The 25,126-nt window shown below is 38.5% G+C and overlaps 3 protein-coding genes and 1 long non-coding RNA gene across 5 annotated transcripts; 3 read left to right on the forward strand and 1 right to left on the reverse strand.

Annotated features, from left to right (window-relative positions):
- Nucleotides 1–3,857: 3,857 nt before the first annotated feature.
- On the reverse strand, nt 3,858–4,349 carry LOC111810651 (uncharacterized). Its single transcript, XR_002817421.2, has 2 exons — nt 4,246–4,349; nt 3,858–4,159 (listed from the first exon to the last, which is right to left on the reverse strand). It is a non-coding gene; the product is annotated as an uncharacterized LOC111810651 (long non-coding RNA).
- Nucleotides 4,350–14,127: 9,778 nt separating this feature from the next.
- On the forward strand, nt 14,128–16,449 carry LOC111810418 (UDP-arabinopyranose mutase). 2 transcript variants are annotated; one of them, XM_087117174.1, is made up of 3 exons: nt 14,128–14,431; nt 15,986–16,118; nt 16,211–16,449. In XM_087117174.1, exons 1-3 carry the CDS (start codon nt 14,318–14,320, stop codon nt 16,228–16,230), a joined length of 267 nt encoding a protein of 88 aa, XP_086973300.1. In that variant the 5' UTR covers nt 14,128–14,317; the 3' UTR covers nt 16,231–16,449. The 2 variants fall into 2 exon arrangements, with proteins under 2 accessions (XP_086973300.1, XP_023552893.2); XM_023697125.2 differs by having other exon boundaries at nt 14,136–14,431; nt 15,989–16,118.
- On the forward strand, nt 16,345–17,689 carry RGP5 (Alpha-1,4-glucan-protein synthase family protein). Its single transcript, XM_023696900.2, has one exon. It carries the CDS (start codon nt 16,345–16,347, stop codon nt 17,404–17,406), a length of 1,062 nt encoding a protein of 353 aa, XP_023552668.1. The 3' UTR covers nt 17,407–17,689.
- A 1,143-nt stretch (nt 17,690–18,832) lies between these two features.
- On the forward strand, nt 18,833–24,733 carry CYP97A3 (cytochrome P450, family 97, subfamily A, polypeptide 3). The gene is made up of 16 exons (XM_023697021.2): nt 18,833–19,216; nt 19,321–19,483; nt 19,589–19,805; nt 19,905–19,976; nt 20,049–20,159; nt 21,429–21,620; nt 21,726–21,887; nt 21,968–22,063; nt 22,142–22,243; nt 22,600–22,632; nt 22,712–22,792; nt 22,878–22,960; nt 23,124–23,255; nt 23,725–23,785; nt 23,883–23,948; nt 24,337–24,733. The coding sequence occupies exons 1-16, from the start codon at nt 19,084–19,086 to the stop codon at nt 24,526–24,528; spliced, it is 1,896 nt and encodes a 631-aa protein (XP_023552789.1). The 5' UTR covers nt 18,833–19,083; the 3' UTR covers nt 24,529–24,733.
- Nucleotides 24,734–25,126: the final 393 nt, after the last annotated feature.

Raw genomic sequence — 25,126 nt, forward strand, 5'->3', positions numbered from 1 at the left:
TAACAACTCCATAGTTTTTCATCTTTTAGCCCTATTGGAACACATCAATCTCATGGAGATATCTAAAAGTTCTAAGACAATCTGATTAGCTATTTACTAGTTCCTTCGTTCATAATCAACATATATATCATTGGCATCTGAGGCACGACTTCATCGTGGTTTCAACTCATAATCTCATCATACAATTACGAAAAATATCAATTGTGATAAATTCTTGATTATGAATTAGTTAGTGACTCTCAAATAAATTCCATAATATCATCATCAAGGAGACAGTGACCCTCGTGCATGTCAACTATCACATACTTATGTAGTCTCTTGCCCTCATCCAAACAATTTCACAACCAACAAAAGCCAGAGAAACCCTAATTGCTCCCACACGATATTCATATGGTACCGTAAGGTTCATACATCTAAGAGCAATACCCCATTCTTTTAAAAATGGTGATATATATCCAAAACACAGATTTGCACCCATTAATTTAAGAAGTTGAAACATAATAACATAGTAATTCAGTCATCATTTATTGAGATAAAATTCCATAACATGTACAGAACCAAACAGCTTCTCTGGTTTTAAGCCTCAAATTCTTAAAAGGAGAGATTTGGAAGGTACAAGATCAACAAGGATATGTGCAGTTACATGTGTATACGCCCAAACAAATTCCAACGGCATCGGGTCCAAGCTGACCTCGGCAAAACCTCAAGCAGTATTCATCGTAGCATTCCTGGTATGTGAATATTGGCAACACCCTCCGGCATATCCTCCAATTCACACTCCTCACCATCCTGCCTTCTCCTACATTCAAAATCCAACATCTTTAAGCTCAATAAACACTCTTATAAGCAATGTTAAAAAAAAAAATATGATCAAAGAAAGTATTACCACTGATAAGAAGGAAAACAAGAAGAACCATCATGGTTGAAATGGACTTGGAATTCATGTTTCTTTTCTTTACCAATTTGCAAACACTAAGCTGTGAATTATTGGCTTTGATTAATGCTATTATATACCTAAACAAAGAAGTCCGTTTATGGGAAGTTTGATGATTTTATGGTATGTGTTACAATCTGTTTATGCTTTTGTATCCTTATTTAAGGTAAGTATTTAATAGTAACGGCAACAAGTTCCAACAAGATAAACTAAATTATGGGTTGTAACCGTCAGCTGTTGGAAAACTGTTTTGTCTTTGGTTTTCGGGTCAAATTCGTATCCATCCATATAAGATATTTGAATGTAAGGAGAAGACTTGTTGTTTCCTTTGATTGCCTCTACTCGGGTTCAAGGTCTCTTAATGTAATGTTGCATCTCATCTTCTCATGAAATAATACGTAAATGTCGTGTGATGTGATTAGTATGCTATTTTTGATGAATTTGTTATGATTTATGCTATGATATGTTGTGATGTGATTTATCGATGACGTGTTTGTAATGTATTATGTGATTGTTATGATATAGGCTATGATATGTGCATGATATTATTGTTATGTCTGCAAGCACGAAAATGTTCTGTTATGATTTATAAGTTGCATGAATGATATGATGTGATTGATATGAAAAACGACAAATAGCATGAAATACAACTCCAGCATACGCATGAAAGACTGCGATAAATGATATGTTAGACGTTAGGAGGAATAGTATGAAAACGTTATGAAATGAAATATATGTTAGTGGGGTTGTATTCCGGATAGATTTAGGGATCTCATGCATTGTTGTGTGTTCAGGCATTGGGGGATACCTTTGTTCCTTCACGATAGTACGGACGCGTACACGACTAGGCAGAAAAACGATCATTATGTTTAGCATAATATTGTTGTGATGGTCGCTATTTCTAATGGGTGTCCGACATCAACAACTCACAAAGTATGCTCACCAAACTAAAATGGGGCCCAAGAGGTGTGCGAGCCAACTGGTAGGTCTATACTCACACGTGTGGGCCGTGTGTAGGAAAGTAATTACACATCCAAGTTGCTCGTTAGGATAGTCACCTTAGGAAAACAGACTGTTATAATAGGAACCAAGCATGCATTTGTATGTCCTTGCATCATAACCACGATAGGGGTCACTTACTGAGTATTTTTAAAATACTCAAATCATGTTCTACTACATTTTTCGGGTAAAGGCAAGACGCCCCTGTAAGACTAACGGTGGCATCACAAGTCTCGAGATTGTGACACATGCATAAAAAAGATTCACATTTAATTTTTGGTACACATTTAATTTTTGGTAGATTATAGATTAGTATAAGTTGAATTGCCATTTTCATTTAATAGTATAGGTTAGTATAAGTTGAGGTTTCCATTTAGTAGCATATAGATTAGCATATGGCGTTTCATTTTGTATTACTCTTCATTTATTTATTTCCTTTGTATTAATTTATTTTCAAGATAATAAACGAAGCATGCAAGTTTAATGGTGAGGCTATGATAAAATATCAATAGAGTTAACTCTGCATTAAATGTTCATGATGTGCGTACAGTAGGATCGTTACAGAAGTCACCCACCAAATATTATTAAATACTCATTTTTTCCCAACATTTTTATAGGTAAAGGAGAGGGATGACTACTTTTGTGGTAGGGATCATAGAACAACATTTTCTTTTAAATTGTTTCTTTTTGTGTTGGATAATGTTATATGTTTGATTTGGAGGAGGTGGTTCACCATTTTCTGATGTTGTAGATCGACTAAGCTACTAATTCAATCTCTAGAATGAACTAGCCTTCATTTACATTAGCTTGTTTTGCTTATGCGGCGGTAATCGGTAGCCAAAGTTGAGACACTACCTTAAATAACTTATATGGATAAAGCGTGTTTTTGCATGTCTAGTGTGATGGATGTCTCCACTAGTTGGAATACACTTCTGTTGACGCTAGTCAACACGTGTCTAACCCTTGTTCTTTCATTTCTTGCTCTCTTTTTTTTTCAAAATTTCTTAGTTTTTGCATTCCAAACTATTTTCTTTGCATTCTTTTATTTGTTTTTATTCTTAACGTGAACTCATTAGCTTCCTTCACGAGAGTTGTAGACCTCATATCCAACAATTTGAAAGTAAATTTTATATAATTTTTAGTCAACCACGTACCTTAATAAGCACATTAAATACTAAAAAGTGAGGCCTTAACACGGAATCTGAGGATTCTTTTTTAGATGAACATTCTCTAATACCAACATTAGCTCTCAAATCTTGAAGACAAATTAAGGTCAAATACTCACAAACTAATCTCGTGTTCTTGGTGGAATCAATCGATCCAAATGCCGAAACATATTATCTTTGATCTAGTGAACAATTCTTTTGGTCTCTTGCCCTCATCCAAACAAGTTCACGACCAAGAAAAGCTAGAGATCCCCTAATTGCTCCCACATGATATTCGTATGTGTTAGGATCGATACCAATTGTTAGCTCTGATACCAATTGTTAGGATCGCTCAACAACACACACACTCGATCAAGATTAACACAAAGAACAAGAGAGAGAAAATACAAGGAGGAATATTGGCTAAAAGTTTTATATTGATGACTTCATATATGGTACCGAATACAGAGAACAAAGAGAAGTACAATTTGAGAGCAGTTACTAACGGTGTATATATATGATTTTAATTTACTAAATATAGCTTCCTAAAGATTTTAAACCTAATATAATCTAACAAATATATCTCTATCAAATTTTTACCGAATGTCTGACCTATCTTTACTAAATATCTTTCAAATATATTTGTCTGTCATGGACAAAATATATCTCTACTACGTCTAGGCATCAGTCTCCATATCCCAACGATAGTACCTTCATACCTCTGAGAGCTCTACCCTATTCTTTTAAAAATGGGATTAGTTTAAGGAGTTGAAACGTAATAACACTGTAATACAACCCTCGTTTATTCGAATGAAATTCCATAATATGTCGATACATAACTAAACAGCTGCTGTGGTCTTAAGCATCAAATTCTTAGAAGGAGAGATTGGGAAGGAACAAGATCAACAAGGATATGTGCAGTTACATGTGTAAACGCCCAAACAAAGTCCATCGGCATCGGGTCCAAGCTGACCTCGGCATAGCCTCATGCAGTATTCATCGTAGCATACCTGGTATGTGGATATTGGCAACACCCTCTGGCATATCCTCCCATCCACACTCCTCACCATCATGTCTTTTCCTACATTCAAAATCCAACATCTTTATTCTCAACAAACACTTTTATAAGTAATGTTTAAAAAAATATATGATCAAAGAAAGTATTACCACAGAGAAGAAGGAAAACAAGAAGAACCATCATGGTTGAAATGGACTTGGAATTCATGTTTCTTTTCCTTACCAATTTGCAAACTCTAAGCTGTGAATTATTGGCTTTGATTAATGCTATTATATACATAAACAAAGAAGTCTGTTTATGGGAAGTTTGGTGATTTTATGGTATGTGTTACAATCTGTTTATGCTTTTGGCTTTTGTATCCTTATTTAAGGTAAGTATTTAATAATAACCGCAGCAAGTTCCAACAAGATAAATTAAATTATGGGTTGTAACTGTGAGGTGTTGGAAAACTGTTTTGTCTTTGGTTTTCAGGTCAAATTCGTGTCCATCCATATAAGATATTTGAATGTAAGGAGAAGACCGTTGTTTCCTTTGAATGCCTCTACTCGGGTTCAAGGTCTCTCAATGTAATGTTATACCTCATCTTCTCATTGAAATAATACGTAAATGTCATGCGATGTGATTGTTATGCTATTTTCGATGAATTTATTATGCTTTATGTTATGATATGTTATGATGTGATTTATTGATGACGTGTTCCTAATGTATTATGTGATTGTTATGATATAAGCTATGATATGTGCATGATATGAACTATTATGTCTGCAAGCACGAAAATGTTATGTTATGACTCATAAGTAGCATGAATGATATGATATGATTGACATGTAAAATGACAAATAGCATGAAATACAACTCCGGCATACGCATGAAAGACTGCGATAAATGATATGTTAGACGTTAGGAGGAGTAGTACGAAAATGTTATGAAATGAAATATATGTTAGTGGGGTTGTATTCTAGATAGATTTAGGGATCTCATGGATTGTTGTGTGTTTATGCATTGGGGGATACCTCTGTTCCTTCATGATAGTACGAACGAGTATACGACTAGGCAGAAGAATTATCATTATGTTTAGCATAATGTGTTGTGACGGTCACTACTTCTAATGGGTGTCCGGTATTAACAGCTCACAGAGTATGCTCATCCGACCAGAAAGGAGCCCAAGAGGTGTGCGAACCAATTGGTGGGCCATATTCACACGTGTGGGCCGTGTGTAGGAAAGTAATTACACATCCAAGTTGCTCGTTACGATAGTTGCCGTAGAAAACAGATTGTTATGATAGGAACCATGCATGCATTTGTATGTCTTTGCATCATAACCCTGCTAGGTGGTTGCTTACTGGTACTTTTAAAATACTCAAGTCATGTTCTACTACATTTTTCGGATAAAGGCAAGACGTTTCTATAAGGCTGACGGTGGCATTGCAAATCCCGAGAATGTGGCACATGCATAGGATAGATTCACATTTAATTTTAGTAGATTATAGATTAGAATAGGTTAAATTGAATTTCCATGAAATAATATAGGTTAGTATAGGTTGAGTTGTATTTCTAGCGTATAGGTTAGTATAGGTCGTTTCATTTTGTATTACTGTTCATTTATTTATTTCCTTTGTATTAGTTTATTCTCAAGATAAAAACGAAGCATGCAAGTTTAATGTTGAGGCTATGATAAAATATCAATAGAGTTAATTCTGCATTAACTGTTCATGATGTGTGTACGGTAACGACCTTAGGTAAAGTAGAAAAATTTAGGTCGTTAGAGAGCCACCCACCAAGTATTATTAAATACTCATTTTTTTCCAACATTTTTATAGGTAAAGAAAAGGGGCCTCTAGACAAATGACGACTTCCGCTGTAGAGATCGTAGAATAATGTTATATGTTTGATTTGGAGGAGGCGATTAATTCCATCTCTGGAATGAACTAGCTTTCGTTTCTTTGACTTAGGATAGTTTGCTTTGCTTATGCAGCAAGTAATCGGTAGCCAAACTTGAGCCACTACCTTAAATAACTTATATGGATAAGCGTGTTTTTGCATGTCTCCGCTATGCGTGTGACGGATGTCTCCACTGGGTGGAATACACTTCTGTCGGTGCTAGTCAACACGTGTCTAACCCTTGTTCTTCCAAACTATTTTCTTTGCATTCTTTTATCTATTGATTCTTAACCCGAAAGGATTAGCTTCCTTCACGAGTGTTGACCTCATTCCAACAATTTGAAAGTAAATTTTATATAATTTTTAGTCAACCACATACCTTAATAAACTCATTGAAACTTTGAAAAATATTTATTGTTACCAAAAATTGAGGCATTAACACGGAATCTACAAGGATTCTTTCCTAGATAAACATTCTCTAATACCAACATTAGCTCGTGAATCTTGAAGACAAATTAAGGTCAAATACTCACAAACTAATCTCGTGTTCTTGGTCGTTTCTTGGTGGAATCAGTCGATCCAAATGCGAAACCTACTATCTTTGATCTAGTGAACACGTAAGGTTCATACCTCTAAGACTCTACCCTATTCTTTTAAAAATAGCGATCCATTAGTTTAAGAAGTTGAAACGTAATAACATTATAATACAACCATCGTTTATTCGATACATAACTAAACAGCTACTGTGGTTTTAAGCATCAAATTCTTAGAAGGAGAGAATTTGAAAGGTAAAGATCAACAAGGATATGTACAAATACATTTGTGAAGGCCAAAACAAAGTCTATTGACTTCGGATCTAAACAGACGTCGACAGTACGTCGTGCATAATGAATCGTTGCATATCTGTGGCTTGTATATTGGAAACCTAGTATGACAATTCTTCCCATTCACACTTATCACCATCATGTCTTCTCCTACATGAAAATCCTAACATTTTTATGCTCAAAAAACATTATTATACGTAATGTAAAAGAAAAAATATGATCAAAGGAAGTATTAGAAGAAGCATCATGGTTGGAATGGACTTGGAATTCATGTTTCTTTTGTTTACCAATTTGCTAACTCTAAGCTGTGAATTATTGGTTTTGATTAGTGGTATTATATGTTAGGATCGATACCAGTTGTTAGCTCTGATACCAATTGTTAGGATCGCACAACAATGCACACGCTCGATCTAGATGAACACAAAGAATGGGATAGTGAAATTGCAAGGAGAACTCTGGCTAAAAGGATTTTTCTTTTTATTGATGACTCCAGGTATGTACAACAAGAAAGAGTACATTTTCAAAGCTCTACCGGACCAGATATATATATATATATATATATGGTATAGTTTACTTACTATATATAGCTTTACCAGATTTAGCCATCTACTATATATAGCTATTTACCATATATAGCTTTACCGGATATGACCAAGCTATAAATAAGTATCAGTCTTCATAACCTAACAATTCTCCCACTTGGAGACTGATCTAGTCAACCAAGAATTTCACTCTCAAACGACCATGAGCATCTTCACTGCACCATACCAATTGAGGTTTTGCACAACCTCAATATTCCAACATCAACACATTTTGTCAACATGTTTGCTGGATTCTTTGCACCCTCTATCTTCTCAAAACATATCACCATATTCAACTAACCTCCGAGTGAAATGGTATAGCCTTCTGTATTTTAAATGATAGACTGGGTTCCTCGCCAACAGCATGAGTCTCAGGAGTTTCTTGAGTATCTGCTACAACATCACTATGTGAATCTTTTAGCAACTCAACCTCAACTCCCACTTGCTTCACCTCTGGTTTCTCAGCAAGAGTCTCAGAAGTTTCTTGAGTATCCGCTACAACATCACTCTGTGAATCTTTGAGCAACTCAACCTCAACTCCCACTTGCTTCACCTCTGGTTTCTCAGCAAGAGTCTCAGGAGTTTCTTGAGTATCCGCTACAACATCACTCTGTGAATCTTTGAGCAACTCAACCTCAACTCCCACTTGCTTCACCTCTGGTTTATCAGCAAGAGTCTCAGGAGTTTCTTGAGTATCCGCTACAACATCACTCTGTGAATCTTTGAGCAACTCAACATCAACTCCCACTTGCTTCACCTCAGGTGTTTCAGCAAGAGTCTTCCGGCCCATGCAACCTCCTCTGGAGTTTCAGCGACGCTTCCAGCCGACACAACCCCCTCTGGAGTTTCAACGATGCTTCCGGCCGACACAACCCCCTCTGGAGTTTCAGCGACGCTTTCGGCCGACGCAACTTGCTCGTGAGTTTCAGCGACGCTTCCGGCCGACGCAACTTGCTCGTGAGGTTCAGCGACGCTTCCGGCCGACGCAACCCCCTCTGGAGTTTCAGCGACGCTTCCGGCCGACGCAACTTCCTGTGGAGTTTCGCGACGCTTCCAGCCGACACAACCCCTTCTGGAGTTTCAGCGACGCTTCCAGCCGACACAACCCCCTCTGGAGTTTCAACGATGCTTCCGGCCGACACAACCCCCTCTGGAGTTTCAGCGACGCTTTCGGCTGACGCAACTTGCTCGTGAGTTTCAGCGACGCTTCCGGCCGACGCAACTTGCTCGTGAGTTTCAGCGACGCTTCCGGCCGACGCAACCCCCTCTGGAGTTTCAGCGACGCTTCCGGCCGACGCAACTTCCTGTGGAGTTTCGCGACGCTTCCAGCCGACACAACCCCTTCTGGAGTTTCAGCGACGCTTCCGGCCGACACAACCCCCTCTCGAGTTTCAGCGACGCTTCTGGTACTTTTCTTCAATTCTCTAACAGTCTTTGTGAAGCTAACTCGTTTATGTTTTCTCATAACGCAGTTCTCACAAGGACTCATAACAATCTCCGCATCAAATACACCTTGTTCATAGTCGACGATTTTTCGTACATATTCGACAGTGTCTTCAACAGACCTGACGTTGTCTTCTCCTTGATAATGTTGAACGTCACGTTTCTGGATAGCGTCAACCGGATCAGCCCCAAGGCTTGTCGATCCTTGAGCTTCCGCTGTTCCGTGGTCATGGTATCCGGCTTCACCCCCAACAGAGGTTCGTGAAGATCTTTCTGGTACAGATAATCTTCAATCTGCATCTTCCAGAAACCGAAATCGGATCCATCGAACTTCTCAATTCCAATCTTTGAACTTTCCATCTTCACAGATCGTGGTGAGTTTCGCCTGGCTCTGACTTTCGCCTGGCTCTGATACCAGTTGTTAGGATCGATACCAGTTGTTAGCTCTTATATCAATTGTTAGGATCGCACAACAACGCACACACTCGATCTAGATGAACACAAAGAATGGGATAGTGAAATTGCAAGGAGAACTCTGGCTAAAAGGATTTTTCTTTTTATTGATTACTTCAGGTATGTACAACAAGAAAGAGTACATTTTCAAAGCTCTACCGGACCAGATATATATGGTATAGTTTACTTACTATATATAGCTTTATCAGATTTAGCCATCTACTATATATAGCTATTTACCATATATAGCTTTACCGGATATAGTTTTACCAAATATAGCTTTACCGGATATAACCGTTAACCAAGCTATAAATAAGTATCAGACTCCATAACCTAACATTATACACATAATCAAAGAAGAGTTGATTTAGTGTCTAAGATATCTGTTTATGGGAAGTCTCGTGATTTTATGGTATGTGTCACAATCTGTTTATGGCTCTTTCCTTTTGAATCATTATTGACAACAAGTTCCAACAAGGTGTATTTAATTATGGCTTGTAACCCTGAGGTGTTTGAAAACATTTTTCTAAGTTTCTCAATATTTTAGATATTATGAAACTACATTTCTTTTATTTAGAGTGACTTTATAGATTTGAGTGGTGGTTGATGTTGATGTTAATAGTTTTGATATTGTGATACAACCGACTTGTCTCTACACTAGGTAGAGTCATTTGGCACGACCTTGCCTCTACTCGAGGTCAAAGTCTCTCAATTCAACGTTGCACTATACTAGGTAGAGTCAGGCTTGACCTTGTCTCTACTCGAGGTCAAGGTCTCTCAATGCAACGTTGCATCTTATCTTCTCATCATATATAATTCATGCAAAATAAATATACATGTAACGATCCAGGCCCACCGCTAGCAGATATTGTCTTCTTTGGGCTTTCCCTTAAGGCTTTAAAACGCGTCTCCTAGGGAAAGGTTTCCACACCCTTATAAGGGGCGGTTTTTTCTCCTCCCCAACCAATATGGGACATCACAATCCACCCCTTTCGGGGCCCAGCGTCATCGCTGACACTCATTTCTTCCTCCAATTCGATGTGGGACCACCCCCAAATCCACCCCCCTTTTGGGGCCAGCGTCCGTCATCGCTGACACTCTTTTCTTCCTCCAATCGATGTGGGACCTCCCCCCCCCCCCTCAAATCCACCCCCTTTGGGGCCAGCGTCCTTACTGGCACACCGCCTCGTATCTACCCCCCTTCGGGGAACAGCGAGAAGGCTGGCACATCGTCCGGTGTTTGGCTCTGATACCATTTGTAACGACCCAGGCCCAACACTAGCAGATATTGTCTCTTTGGACTTTTCCCTTCGGGCTTCCCCTCAAGGCTTTAAAATGCGTTTGGTAGGCGAAGGTTTCTACACCCTTAATAAGTGGTGGTTTGTTCTCCTCCCCAACCAATGTGGGAATCACAATACATGATCAACATGGCGATAACTTCCAGCAAGCACCTAGAGCACAGAGCTCACAAATTCGTGCTCACAAATTCTCTTTCTCCTTTTCGCATGAATTAAACCCATAGGTATATAGCTGAAGGTTAAAGCATAATTGCAAAACTCTATAATTTTCATAATGCTTCATATTATGCATCTTGATAACCATATATCCTAAAATCATTTCATGCGAAAGCTAATCTATACACTAGCATGCATGCAACAAAGCTAATCCTATAAGCGTTTCTTCCTAATTCCGTGCAGTGAATTATGTGATTGACGTGTGCACTTTCGCTTATGCCTCATCTTATCTTTTATGCCCACTCTGTGTAGTGTGTTAGATGATCCATTGTCCTCCTTAGTTGCATCATGACACTGTTCTAGGTTCTCGCGTGGTCGGATGGACGCCACTTGAGGGTTGTCGCTTTGCTTGTAGCAACGTAAAAGTCACAATCTATTCTCTTCATAGTAAGGTTGTGACATTGTGCAGTCATAGAGCGGGTCTTCCGAAGCATTAGTCTGTCTTCCTATTTGAGTTTTTTATATCTTGTTTTGTAGTTGTATCTCAAACTCATTTTCCCATTCGTAATTAATTTGAATATGGTCCTCCTACAATTCAATCTTAATTCAATTTTAATTTTAATTTTACTCCATTTTTTCTTAATTTCAAACAACAAAAAGGGAGTCAAAAAAATCTGTTGAGATATATTATTTATGGAATATATCTTAGATATTATATCTTAATATTCTTCCATTTATGATTTGATTTAGAGTATATTTTATTTTATTATCAGTATTTAATTATTTTATATTTTCCTCATTTGTACTTTTTGTATCCTATTTAAAGGATATCAATATCAATGATAATACACACCTTCCCAATTATATTTTCTATCTCATTCTTAACACAATCAAATCAAGCGGAATGCGCCGAGAGAAACCGCTAGACCCCAAATCCCAAGCTGAGCCGAAGTTAGAGATGTTGTGCGCCAAAAGCGGAACAAATGTACTCACAACACCAATGAATGGAATTACACAAAGAGACACTAAGATATTTACGTGGTTTGGAGAGAAGAAGTTCCCCTACATCCAGGGGTAGCAACCAATCACTAATAATCAAAGTGTTACGAGTGAATACCTCACTATCACACTACAAAAACTCTCACCAATATGTTACTCAAGAAATACAATGTGACACACAAAACTCTCTCAAACTTTGATATCAAATTCCCATATCAACAACCTTCTAGACACCCCTTAATATAGGGATAATTCATATAGAATATTAATAAAAATAACTGTTGCATTAAAAGACGATTTATAATCAAAATAAATAAGATATTAATTAAAATGGTTATAAATTAAACCACCAAATTAATATTCTTATTTAATAAAAAATAGTTATATTTTGAATGAATTTAATTACTAAATTAAATAAAAAAAAAAAAAAAAAACTAGGTGTGGATCAGGACTAGGTAGACTGGCCAATCAGGGTAAGGGAGTCTTCGAGTAGGATTATGGGTCAGTTTGTGGATTCGTTATGGGTCAGTTACAAGATCAAATCGTGTATTGGGTCATTTTAGTACTGGATCAGGTCATGGATCAGGCCCTTTGGGTACGATGGGTGGATAGTGGGTTGGGCGGTGGATAAGTTCTACGTGTATGAAATTGATACAAAACTTGAAATGAAAGTATACTTTTGTATATGTATGCATTTTTCGATCCCGACAATAGTCACTTATGGACTATTTTGAATAATTAAACTATTTTTAGTACACCATTTATTCACCTAATAACATTTCCATAGAGTTAGATTTTATTTCATTTGGAAGGTAAAGATGAACAAGGATATGAACAGTTCCATTTGCTGCAGATCCAACTTGACCTTGGCAGTACAGAGTGCATGATGAATCGTTGCATGCCGGTGGCGAGAATATCGGCAACACCCTCTGGCATTGCGGCCCGTTCACACTTCTCAAAATGATATTACCACTAAAAATGAAGAAAACAAGAAGAAGCATGGTTGTAATGAACTTTAACTTCATGTTGCAAACTCTAACTGATGATAATGTTGATAATCTGTGAATTATTTCTTTTGATCACTAGTGTGTGTATATATAGGGAAGAAGGAATCATTTAATATCTAAAAAAATTGGTGTGAGATACCACACATCGGTTAGAGAGAGGAGCTTCTCTCTAGTAGATGCATTTTAAAATCGTGAGACTAACAACGATACGTAATGAGCTAAAGTGGACAATATCTTCTAGTGGTGGGTTTGAGCTGTTATAAAGGGTATCAGAGTCAAACACCTGGGTGTGTGCCAACAAGAATGCTGACCTCCAAGATGGTAGATTGTGAGATCTCACAGAAGGAAACGAAACATTTCTTATAATGGTGTGGAAGTCTTTCTCTAGTCAACGCGTTTTAAAACTGTGAGGTTGATGACAATACGTAACGGATTAAAGTAGGAAGAATATAAGGATAGATCACGAAATTAAATAAACAATAAAAATGATTAGTTTAAAAATGTTGTATATAACAAAAATAAAAATACTATAAAATATTTTAATTACACTATGCGACTTGGTAAAGTTGAACTAGACTATTAAAAATAAAAATATATATAAATTATAAACCTATTAAAACAGAAAGATTCTTATTTTAATTTATATATTTTTATTTGGCTCGGATCAATTCGAAGGTTTTATCTCACGAACCCGAAACTGAACCGATTCAATTCGGGTTCAGAAAAAATGAACCCAATCCTACTCGAAATGTTAATCCAACCCTTATAGTTCAAGTTGAGTTGGTCCGAGTTATCGGGTTGAATGTACACCCCTAATATTTTCCATAAAGAGAAAGATATTTGAATGTGAGTATCAAGGAAAAATCATTCTATTCTCTATTTATGATACTAATGTTGCAATGGTTTGAACGATCCATAAACCCTACCCAAAGACCCGCATCGTCTACCTGGTCGTGATTCACGCCCCTCTCTAACTTCAACCCAGTTTGAACTTTCCTTATTGTATTCAACTTGATTTGATTGTTTTGGGTCATTTCCTAAAATTTTAGACCATCCATAAGTCGATTTAGACATTAATGAAAGCGTTTGAATTTAATATGATGATCACTGTCGTTTTTAATTATTTATTAGTCAAAAGTAGATTTAATTAATACCCCTAGATGAATTAAGTCGTTTACTATACCTTAACTCGATGTCATGGATACACGTAGTTTGAATTGAATATGGTAAAAAAAAAAAAAAAAAAAAAAAAAATTAATGACTCTAGCATGGGCCAATGACTCTAGCTTGGGCCCATTCAGTTGAGGTTTAAGAGCGAGCCCATGGGCCATAATTAAGATTAAGGAGGCCCAATATAGGAGCTGGCACGGCAATACGTGTGAAGAAGCTATGGAGAGGGAAGAAAAAGTCTGGTAAACGTGGGTTCCTTGATCAGCGACGGAGAATACACAGCGTTGTCTCCGCTGCAAGACACCAATCTCGGGACACAGCTTAGACCAATTCCCTTGTCCTTCACTCCTTGCCCTATGGGCTTGTTGAGAGAGAGAATCCTCAACTATGATCTGCATATATACCTCGAATGACAACCCCTCCTTCCCTCTTGTCCCTCACAATCCATTCCGCCATCCATAATCTCTCTCGCATCTCCGATCTCTCCTTTCTCCCTGATCACGTCGTCCTTGATCTTTTCCTGGTACTTATCTCTCTCTCTCTCTCTCTCTCTCTCTCTGATTTTACAGATATGGTATAATTCATCGTCGTCTTGTTTTGGATTTGAGTGCGTATTTGTAAATTTCCCACTTACCCTTCAGTTTGATGCTTTTTTTCTTCTGGGTTCTTCTATTTTTGAATCTTGGGCTGTGTTTGATCGTGGTGCTTGTTTAATTTGGGAGTTGGGGTTTGTTGATTGTTTAATACGATTGGTCAACGCTATCTATAATCTTGTTTTTATCAAGATTATGATTTCTGGTCTAAAATTGGTAGGAGAAAGGTTGTGTAAGTGGAGGGTGGAGTTTTGTTTTGTGGAAATGTCATTGGATGTTTAGATGATAATGTTTTTACATTTCTTTGTGATTATATAAACGCTTGAGCTATCTTATCCGTCATGGAATGTTGCGACACTTGTAATATTTTGATCCTCTCCATAATTTATGTCCTTTTTTCTTGCTAGAATGTGAAGATTCTAGCCTACTTCTGCTATTTTGTTTATTGTATTCGGGTATTTGTTTGCTTCTCATTAAACAAATGAAAAAGTTATTTGGGAAAACAAAGTTGTAACGTGTATGTACAAGCTTTGAATGAGCTTTGTACTTAATGGATCTATGTGTCATTTTATGTTCATGAGTTTGTTTACCTTTCATGTTGTTGTTCTTGTCTTGGTTGCTTGCTCGTCAGGTGAATGAGCTTACCTTTGCTTTCCGCTTACCTTTGCTTTCCTGTAATTAAACTAATGTTGTTGTCTTGCTAGAGGTTAATGAGCAGCTTGAGCTTGACCTTCTTTCCTGTAATTAATTCATCTTGTTGTCTGGTTCCATTAATTTTTTTTGTATCTAGATGACTGTAAAAGCTGATTTTGATTTGTGTTGAATTCTTGCCTTCCTAACTAAGTTTTAGATTTTAGGTAATGTATGCTTGCTAAACTCGGATTGGTTCTAATCCCGGTCGGATTAACTCTGGTTATTTGTGAATGTTTTTCTGTTGTATTTTATTCTACACTTTCAAACTAGAAGAAGAATTTGTTGGTTTAGCTGTGAAATTGGCGTTTGGAAATTTTGGTGTTTAGTTGTGCAAACTAGAAGGAAGAAATGACTGGAAGTTAAACTCAGGCTTAGGCTAGTGAGGATCGAAAATTTTCAGGCAGCTTTGTTACATATGAAACTCTTAAGACTGTTCTTTTTAATGGATCATTGGTTTATTAGGTCCTTTTCTTTAGCTGTCATCTGTATGAAATATGGAAGAAATAATGATTGCGTGTGGAAATGAAGGCCAAATGATTGAAGTGATACCACATTGGTTCCTGTGGTTAGACCTTTGTGCACAATGTTCAAATCTATGCTGAAAATAGCCGATTAGCTCGCAACTTTTTGAATGTGTAATGCAGCAAATGATCCTTAATGTTATATTAGAGCAACGCAGAACTGACATTTTTGCTTCACTGTTAGATAACTTTTTTATGTATATTTGATGTTGAGCCTTCTTACTGACTAGTACTTGCGAGTTACTGAGTAGATGACTTACTTTCGTGAAGCAGGAAACATTAAGGGCTGGAAAGTTAAACGAGAGGGTTTTAAAGTTGTTCGTGGCAACTGGAAAAGATGAAGTTCTTTCGCTCATCGAGGCATTCAATATCCAGCAAATTGTCACCCCTGTTCTTCCTACCAGTAAGAAAAATCTAGATATTACCGATGTTCTGTTGCTCGATTTTGTGATCGGTTTATCCATTTATCTTCCTTACACTGAATACTTGATGCAGGGTGTTCAGAAAAATTCTAGGATTCAGTGATAAAACTTCTGCTGGTTCTTTTAAGGAGACTTGCCAATCTTTTCTTATCTTTTTTTAATTATTATCACAAATCATTGTTTTTATTTTCTTGAGAAGTTTTAAAGATGTCCCAGCTTAATATTATGGATAGCGAGGTCGACATTGTGGTCGGAGCGCTCCACTCTGATCTGACTTCATTTATGAATGAATGGAAGCCTATTTTCTCCCAATACCACTTGATTATTGTCAAGGATCCTGAACTCAAAGAGGACCTCATAATTCCAGATGGCTTTGACCTGGATGTCTATTCTCAACAAGATATAGATAGAATTGTTGGTGCTTCTAATTCAATTAAATTCTCTGGTTACTCTTGCCGATACTTTGGTTACCTAATGTCCAGAAAAAAGTATATCATCTCAATTGATGATGACTGTGTTCCAGCCAAAGATGATAAGGGCTTGTTAGTAGAATTTGTAGCGCAGCACATATCGAACCTTTCGACTCCAGCCACTCCTTTCTTCTTCAACACACTGTATGATCCATTTAGGAAAGGAGCGGATTTCGTCCGTGGTTACCCATTTAGTTTAAGGAGTGGGGTTGCTTGTAGTCTGTCATGTGGACTGTGGTTGAATCTAGCAGATTATGATGCACCAACACAAGCCCTCAAGCCAAGTCTGAGGAACACGCGCTATGTCGATGCAGTCCTCACTATTCCAGCAGGAGCCATGTTGCCTGTGAGTGGAATCAACATTGCATTCGATCGAGAGGTGGTTGGTCCTGCTTTATGTCCAGCTTTGAGATTGGCCGGGGAAGGAAAGTTTCGGTGGGAAACCATGGAAGATATATGGTGCGGATTATGCGTTAAGGTAACATGTGATCACCTGAAGCTTGGTGTGAAAAGTGGGCTGCCATATGTTTGGAGAAATGAAAGAGGAAGTGCAGTAGAGAGCCTGAAGAAAGAGTGGGAAGGGGTGAAGCTAATGGAAGAAGTTGTTCCCTTCTTTCAAACTCTTAGGTTACCAGAAGCAGCAGTTACAGCTGAAGCCTGTTTCCTCGAGATAGCGAAGGCAGTGAAGGAGAAGCTCGGTCGCTCGAACCAAATGTTTGCTCGTGCTGCTGATGCCATGGTCGAATGGGTCGAGATTTGGAAGAACGCTGGATCGGGTCCTTTGCCTGTGGACAATTAGGAGGAGTTGATGAGTGAGTTTGGCCTCCTTCACTTCCCCCCCCCCCCCCCCCCCCCCCCCCCCACCCCTTCCCTTCAATGAATAACAGAAAGCTCCCTCTATTTTCTTGCTGTAACAATGATTTGAGAAGACTGTTGAAATTTCGTAATGGCGAAGAGAGAACTGTTTCACAGTTATTTTACTTTCATGTTTGATATATCTCAGCATCACTGAAGGCTGTTGTTTTGTTGTTTGATTGGCTGTGGACAATGGATGCTTCGTATGAAATGCTTGTGATTGAATACGGTTCTGGCCATACTAATTTCTTCTAATATGGTTCTTAATCAATTTTTGCGTCGAGTCCAAGCTTTTTGCTAGCCGACATTGTCTTTTTTGAACTGTCCTCTTTAAACAGTCTATTTTGAACTGTCCTCTTTGAACAGTCTATCCCTAGTAGGGACGCATTGTCCTCTTTGAACAGTCTGTTGCTAGTAAGCATTGTTAGTAAGCATTGTCCTCTTTGAACAGACTATTGCTAGTAAGGGCGCATTGTCCTCTTTGAACAATCTGCGCATTGTCCTCTTTGAACAATCTATTGCTAGTAGGGACGCATTGTCCTCTTTGAATCGTCTATTGCTAGGAAGGACGCATTGTCCTCTTGTCTATTGCTAGTAGACATTGTTCTCTTTAAACCGACTATTGCTAGTAGACATTGTCCTCTTTAAGCAGTCTATTGCTAGTAGACATTGTCCTATTTGAGCAGTCTATTGCTCGTAGACATTGTCTTCTTTTGTCCTCTTTGAGCAGTCTATTGCTAGTAGACATGTCTTCTTTGAGTAGCTTATTGGTAGCAGACATTAGCTTCTTTGAGCAGTTTATTACTAACAGATATTGTCCTCACCTTATTGCTAGTAGACATTGTCCTCTTTGAGCAGCAGATATTGTCCTCTTTACGCAGCCTATTGCCTAGCAAATATTGTCCTCTTTACGCAGCCTATTGCCTAGCAGATATTGTCCTCTTTGGACAGCCTATTGCTAGCATATATTGTCGCCTTTGGACCGCTTATTACTAATAAATATTGTCCTCTCTAGGCTTTCCCTTCAAAGCTATAAAATGCTAGGAATATGTTTCTACACTCTTTATGAATAATGTTTCGTTCTCTTCTCCAATCGACGTAAGATCTCACAATCCACTTCTTCCTCTTCGTTCTCGGGTTCTCGGGAGACTGCTCAATGTCTATAGAATCCCAAACTTTAAATTTGTAGGCATAAATTATAGTTTAAATGTTAATTACTTCCACGTCACATGAGCAGAAGTTGGAAAAGGGTCTATTTTCGTAATTGTATTTTCCACAAAAGTAATAAAACGACGTTATTTTTTTTTTTTTTAAATTTTAAAATTTCTAATTTCCTCGGTGTTTTTTCGTGGGCTTCTCAGGCGGAATCTTTCGAGTAATCGTTGCCGCCCAGAACCACCAAGATACCATCAGCCGTTCCTTAGTGGTTCGCACAGCGGAAAACGCCAACCAAATTGTCCGGCATTTTATCTTTTTCACTCATTTTAGCTTCCTCTCTCTCTATCTCTCTCTCTCTCTGTTTACAACTTAGCTTGCTCGGCATCTTCCACGAATTTCTTCTTCTCTTCATTTCCGATTCTGATATCTTAATTTTATCCAAAAACAAAGCAACCCATCTTCCATGGCTGCCAATTTCGCCATGCTTAAACCTTGTTCCTCATTTTCAACCCCATCATTTGTTCAGACCAAATTTCGTACACATAGATTGTTATGCACTGGCCCATCTTCCTCTTATTATCCACGATGTCAAGGAGGTTTGTTGTCAGCTACCTTTCGTTTCCTGAAGTAATTTTTGGGTTTTTCCTTGTGGGATTTCTTTTTTGTCCTTCCTTATCTTGTTTGGCTTCTGGGTTCTTAGGAGCTTATGGTTTACGCCTCGTTAAATGTGCTTCTTCTAATGGTAAGGAGCCTGATTCGTTGGATGATGGAGTTAAAAGTGTGGAGCAGTTACTTAAAGAGAAACAGCGAGCAGAATTGTCTGCTCGGATCGCTTCTGGAGAATTCACAGTGGAAAAAGCTGGGTATACAAGTATTTGTGTACTAGATCCTACGAATTGATAGCTCTTTCTTAATATATGGACTGACATAATGCTTGATTATTATGTGTTTTTGTTTTGGGAATCAAGTTTTCCATCTGTGTTGAGGAGTGGGTTGTCAAAGATGGGTGTTCCTAGTGATATTCTGGATTTACTATTTGGTTTCATCAATGCTCAAGAACAATATCCCAAGATTCCTGAAGCTAAAGGATCATTAGATGCAGTTCGTAGTGAGGCTTTCTTCATACCTCTGTATGAGCTTTATCTCACGTATGGTGGGATATTTAGATTGAGTTTTGGGCCAAAGGTTTGTTCCTATTTAGTTCTGTAAGTTGCAGTAACTTATTCCACATTGTTATTACTTGTAAGGTATCCCTTAATGTATGATATCTTGGTCTTCTTGCAGTCGTTCTTGATTGTTTCTGATCCTTCCATTGCTAAACATATACTGAAGAATAATCCAAAGAATTATTCTAAGGTACTCCTGTTTGTCAAGTTAGTAAAATTTGTTGGTTCCTTCTTTGTATGCTGATGATAGTTGGATGCACAGGGTATCTTAGCTGAAATTCTTGACTTTGTCATGGGGAAGGGACTTATACCAGCTGATGGAGAGATATGGCGTGTACGAAGACGGGCTATAGTCCCATCTTTGCATATGAAGGTAGGGTAACTCTTACTTGCCCTTTCCGCGTGTACTTACTCTTTTGCGTAGATATTTGCTCATAAGAATGACTGCAAGTAATAAAGCAAATCATTTGTGAGATCCCACATTAGTTGGAGAGGGAAACGAAACATTCCTTATAAGGATGTGGAAACCTCTCACTAGTAGATGCGTTTTAAAACCGTGAGGCTAACGGCGATACGTAACGGATCAAAGCAGACAATATCTATTAGCGGTAGTCTCGGGCTGTTACAAATAGTATCAAAGTCAGACATTGAACGGTGTGCCAGCGAGGACGCTGGCTCCCAAGGAGGGTGGATTGTGAGATCCCACAGTGGTTGGAGAGGGGAACGAAGCATTCCTGATAAGAGTGTGGAAATCTCCCTAATAGACATGTTTTAAAACTTAGAGGCTGACGACGATACGTAACGAGTCAAAGCGGACAATATTTACTAGCAGTGGCCTCAGGCTGTTACATCATCTCAACCGCGTGTGTGTTCAATTGATGTAAGTGTAACGATTGAAGCTCACCGCTAGCAGATATTGTTCTTTAGGCTTTCCCTTTTGGGCTTCTCCTCAAGGTTTTTAAAACGTGTTTGATAGGAAGAGGTTTCCGCACCTTTATAAAGAATGTTTTGTTCCCCTCTTCAACCAATGCGGGATCTCACAATCCACCCTCCTTCGGGGCCCAACATCCTCCTTGGCACTCGTTCCTCTCTCCAATCGATGTGGGATCTCACAATCCACCCCCCTTCAGGGCCCAGTGTCCTTGTTGGCACACCGCCCAGTGTCCACCCCCTTCGGGGCCCAGTGTTCTTGTTGGCACATTGTCCGGTGTCCACCCTTCGGGGCCCAGCATCCTTGCTGGCACACCGCTTGGTGTCCATCTCCCTTTGGGGCCCAGCGCCCTCGCTGACACACCACCCAGTGTCCACCCCCCTTTGGGGTTCAGTGTCCTCATTGGCATACCGTCCAGTGTAAAATTAAACTAAATGGAGTCTCGATTATTCATTACAGTAACTGTGAGGATGGTATGAGATGCTATTGCTTATCTAGAATGCTCTCTGTACAGAGGGAGGTACATTGGAATCTAGGTGTTGGGAGAGTAAGGGGAGGTCTCGAATCTTTTCTCCGATGTGTACTCTGTTTACAGTTGATACTAGCGAAATCTTTCGTCTTCCTAGCCCTTAAGAAACCCTTTTCATGTAGCACTTAAAAATTAAGCCATCCATTCATAACATATACACTTCTGTTGATCTTTTCATGTAGTATGTAGGAGCTATGATTAATGTTTTTGGAGAAGCTGCAGATAGGCTTTGCAATAAGCTAGATGATGCAGCATCTAATGGTATAGATGTGGAAATGGAGTCCCTCTTCTCCCGTCTGACTTTAGATATCATTGGCAAAGCAGTTTTTAACTATGACTTTGATTCACTTACAAACGACACTGGCATAGTTGAGGTATCTCTTTCCATTTCTTTTTCCTTTTGTGAATCCTGATGTTCTTTGACATCAGTATGTCAAATTATTCTGGTTTTTGTAATGCTTATATTCCATTTAGAACAGGCTGTTTACACTGTTCTAAGAGAAGCCGAAGATCGCAGCGTTGCACCAATTCCGGTATGGGAAATTCCGATTTGGAAGGATATTTCTCCACGGCAAAAAAAGGTCTCTAAAGCCCTTAAATTGATCAATGAAACCCTCGATCAACTAATTGCTATATGCAAGGTAAGGTAGCAATTGCAGGCCTCAAAGTTGATCAGGATCTGAACTCTCATTTGACTCTAATGTTTCTCACTCATTTTCAGAGGATGGTTGATGAGGAAGAGCTGCAGTTTCATGAAGAATACATGAACGAGCAAGATCCTAGCATACTTCATTTCCTCTTGGCATCGGGAGACGATGTACGTTCCTTATAGTTGACTAGTCGATGAAAATTGGAGACCCAACTAATTGACAACTTTCTGGGCTATTATGTGTAGGTTTCAAGCAAGCAGCTTCGTGATGACTTGATGACTATGCTCATAGCTGGGCATGAAACAACTGCTGCAGTTTTAACATGGACCTTTTATCTTCTTTCCAAGGTAATCGATTTCTTCGCATTTAAGAGGCACTATGTATATGTCCCTCTCTCGGTCTGTACATCAAATTTTATCCAACACATAAACACATAAGATATATTCTGTTAGTATATTTGCTAACGACCCAGATCCACCACTAGTATATATTGTCCTCTTTAGGCTTTCCCTTTCGGGCTTCCCCTCAAGGCTTTAAAACGCGTTTGCTAGGGGAAGGTTTCCACACCCTTATAAATGGTGATTTGTTCTCCTCCCCAACCAATGTGGGACATCAAATATTCCAGAAGTACATTGTGTTACAATCCAATTCAAATTGTTCACCATGAAATCATCTCAACTTTAGCCGTGATTTTTGGTTGCAGGAGCCTAGGATCATGGCCAAGCTCCAAGAGGAGGTAATGACGTCTTCTTCTATACATTATTGTAGATAAAGAACAAAAATCCTTATCTTTCATACTGGTGTAATTTTGTTAGGTTGATTCGGTCCTCGGGGATCGGTTTCCAACTATCGAAGATATGAAGAACCTCAAATATGCCACACGAATAATTAACGAAGTGAGGTTTCATAGCTGTTCAATTTAATATATTATTGTGAATGTATTCCATATTGTTGAGTGACTTTCTCCTTCTGCAATTACAGTCCTTGAGGCTTTACCCACAGCCACCAGTTTTAATACGTCGATCTCTTGACAACGATACGCTCGGAAAGTACCCAATAAAGAAGTAAATAGCAAATCAACTGTTCATTCTCTACTCATAGCTTTAGTATTACATGAAGTTTTATTTATCTTCAATATAAACTTTGTTCTATTTCTAAAATCACATAACTAGCTGTTTTGATGTTAGCATTAAGAGGATAATGGGAAGTAATGGCTTATATTTGCAGGGGTGAAGACATATTCATATCTGTTTGGAACTTACATCGCAGTCCAGAACTTTGGGAGGATGCAGATAAATTTAATCCCGAAAGGTGGCCTTTGGATGGACCCAATCCGAATGAGACCAATCAAAATTTCAGGTTCGATACGTACGTATTTATGGTGTATTAGTCAAGGGAGGTAGATTGTGAGATCCCACATCGGTTGGAGAGGAGAACAGAGCATTCCTTATAAGGGTGTGAAAAACTTTCCCTAGTAGACACGTTTTAAAACCTTGAGGAGAAGCCCAGAAGGGGACAATATCTACTAGCGGTGGACTTGGGCTGTTACATCTACCGCCCTCCATTTAGGTCACACGGAAGAATATCCCAAATTTGCATCGATTATTAATGGAGTGCAATTACTATTCAAGCTGACAAACGAATGATACAAGTTGGTAGATAAGAATAGTAATTTATATCTCAAGCCAATCTATTGATTTATTCCTAAACTTGTGAAACAAAACAGCAGATAGGATGATTCAATTAGATGGCTTAGCATTAACGATAGTTTTGCTATGCATCTATTGTCTTTTATGAGTACTAATACCTACAACGATCGATATTATAGGTACTTGCCGTTCGGTGGTGGACCACGGAAATGTGTGGGAGACATGTTTGCTTTGTACGAGGTATTTGTTCTAAATAGGATTTAAAAGGTTGTTCATTTGCAGCAGCAACAAAAAGAACAGAAAAACAACAGCTAAATATTCGTTTTCCAATATACAGGCTGTTGTAGCACTTGCCATGCTTGTTCGGCGATTTGACTTCCAAATGGCACTTGGAGCACCTCCTGTATGTTTCTGCCTGATATGTTTTTTTCCTTTACTCGTGTTCTTCAAGTCTTCCTTTATGTTGTACGAATGGTGTTCTGGACTCGTATAGCTTCATTCTCCGTAAGAGAACGTAGAGCATTCTTTGTAAGGATGTGCAAATCTCTCTCTAGTAGACGTGTTTTAAAAATTTTGGGGGAAGCCCGAAAGGAAAAACGTAAAGAAGACAATATCTATTAGCCGTGAGCTTGGACTAGCTTGTTTTTGAGTTAGGATGTGAAGTCTTAAACCATCACTAGTTTCCTTTTTAGGAACAGTTGAATGTAGGAGAGTAACAAGATCTGTTCTGGGTCTTACCACTGTGTTCTTGAGTTGTTTGATGGTTCATGAAACTAAGATCATCCCTACAGGTAAAAATGACAACTGGAGCTACGATTCATACGACAGATGGATTGAAGATGACGGTTACACGAAGAATGAAACCTCCAATCATACCCACATTAGAGAAGATGCCTGCAATGGTCGGTGATTCATCGGTCGGTTTCTTGAAAGATGAAACAGAAATTGTTCAGGAAGGAGAAGTTTCTTCTGCTCATTCCTGATAATACTAGCAGTGTCTCTCCATGGTTGAAGTTACTCTACTCAAGTAAGAAGATGCAGGAACAGAGGAACCCGAAAACCGATGACTAGTTAGCGAATCATCGATTGTATATTGAATGATTTGTATATGTAAAAAAATGAGAGAAAGAAACTGTTCTTATTATACTTCTTGAATGTTATAAATATAGATGTATTTCCCTGTCTAAATCCAGTGATTTGGCTACAAACTCTGAACCAAACTCTGAACCAAACCAAACCCAGTGTTATCAGATATGATCTGTTTTAGTCCGTTACGTATCGTTATCAGCCTCGCAGTTGCGTGTACTAGGGAGAGGTTTTCCAACTGACGTAAGATTTCACAATCCACCCTCATGCAATCTAGCGTCCTTGCTAACACATCGTCCAGTATCATCCACCCTCATGCGATCTAGCGTTCTCACTGGCACACCGTCCCAGTATTATACACCCTCATGCGATTTAGCGGTAGCGTCCTCACTAGCACACCGTCATCTCTGGCTCAAGATCTCCAAGCTCTTGGGCGAAAAATTGCTTTGACTATTATTATACAAATTATAGCATTTTTTTTTATATTAAAATAAT

Source organism: Cucurbita pepo, chromosome 14 (genome assembly GCF_057944985.1).
Source record: "Cucurbita pepo subsp. pepo isolate OVF chromosome 14, ASM5794498v1, whole genome shotgun sequence".
In the NCBI taxonomy this organism is placed as follows: domain Eukaryota; kingdom Viridiplantae; phylum Streptophyta; class Magnoliopsida; order Cucurbitales; family Cucurbitaceae; genus Cucurbita; species Cucurbita pepo.

What these genes read in the sequence shown, in the direction of transcription:
- LOC111810418 (XM_087117174.1), top strand. Translation starts at nt 14,318, where the DNA reads ATGACAACCCCTCCTTCCCTCTTGTCCCTCACAATCCATTCCGCCATC. An exon ending in TCGTCCTTGATCTTTTCCTG is followed by an intron (nt 14,432 to 15,985) that starts GTACTTATCTCT and finishes ACTTTCGTGAAG; the next exon opens with CAGGAAACATTAAGGGCTGG. An exon ending in CACCCCTGTTCTTCCTACCA is followed by an intron (nt 16,119 to 16,210) that starts GTAAGAAAAATC and finishes TACTTGATGCAG; the next exon opens with GGTGTTCAGAAAAATTCTAG.
- RGP5 (XM_023696900.2), top strand. Translation starts at nt 16,345, where the DNA reads ATGTCCCAGCTTAATATTATGGATAGCGAGGTCGACATTGTGGTCGGA.
- CYP97A3 (XM_023697021.2), top strand. Translation starts at nt 19,084, where the DNA reads ATGGCTGCCAATTTCGCCATGCTTAAACCTTGTTCCTCATTTTCAACC. An exon ending in ACGACACTGGCATAGTTGAG is followed by an intron (nt 21,621 to 21,725) that starts GTATCTCTTTCC and finishes CATTTAGAACAG; the next exon opens with GCTGTTTACACTGTTCTAAG. An exon ending in ACATGTTTGCTTTGTACGAG is followed by an intron (nt 23,786 to 23,882) that starts GTATTTGTTCTA and finishes TCCAATATACAG; the next exon opens with GCTGTTGTAGCACTTGCCAT.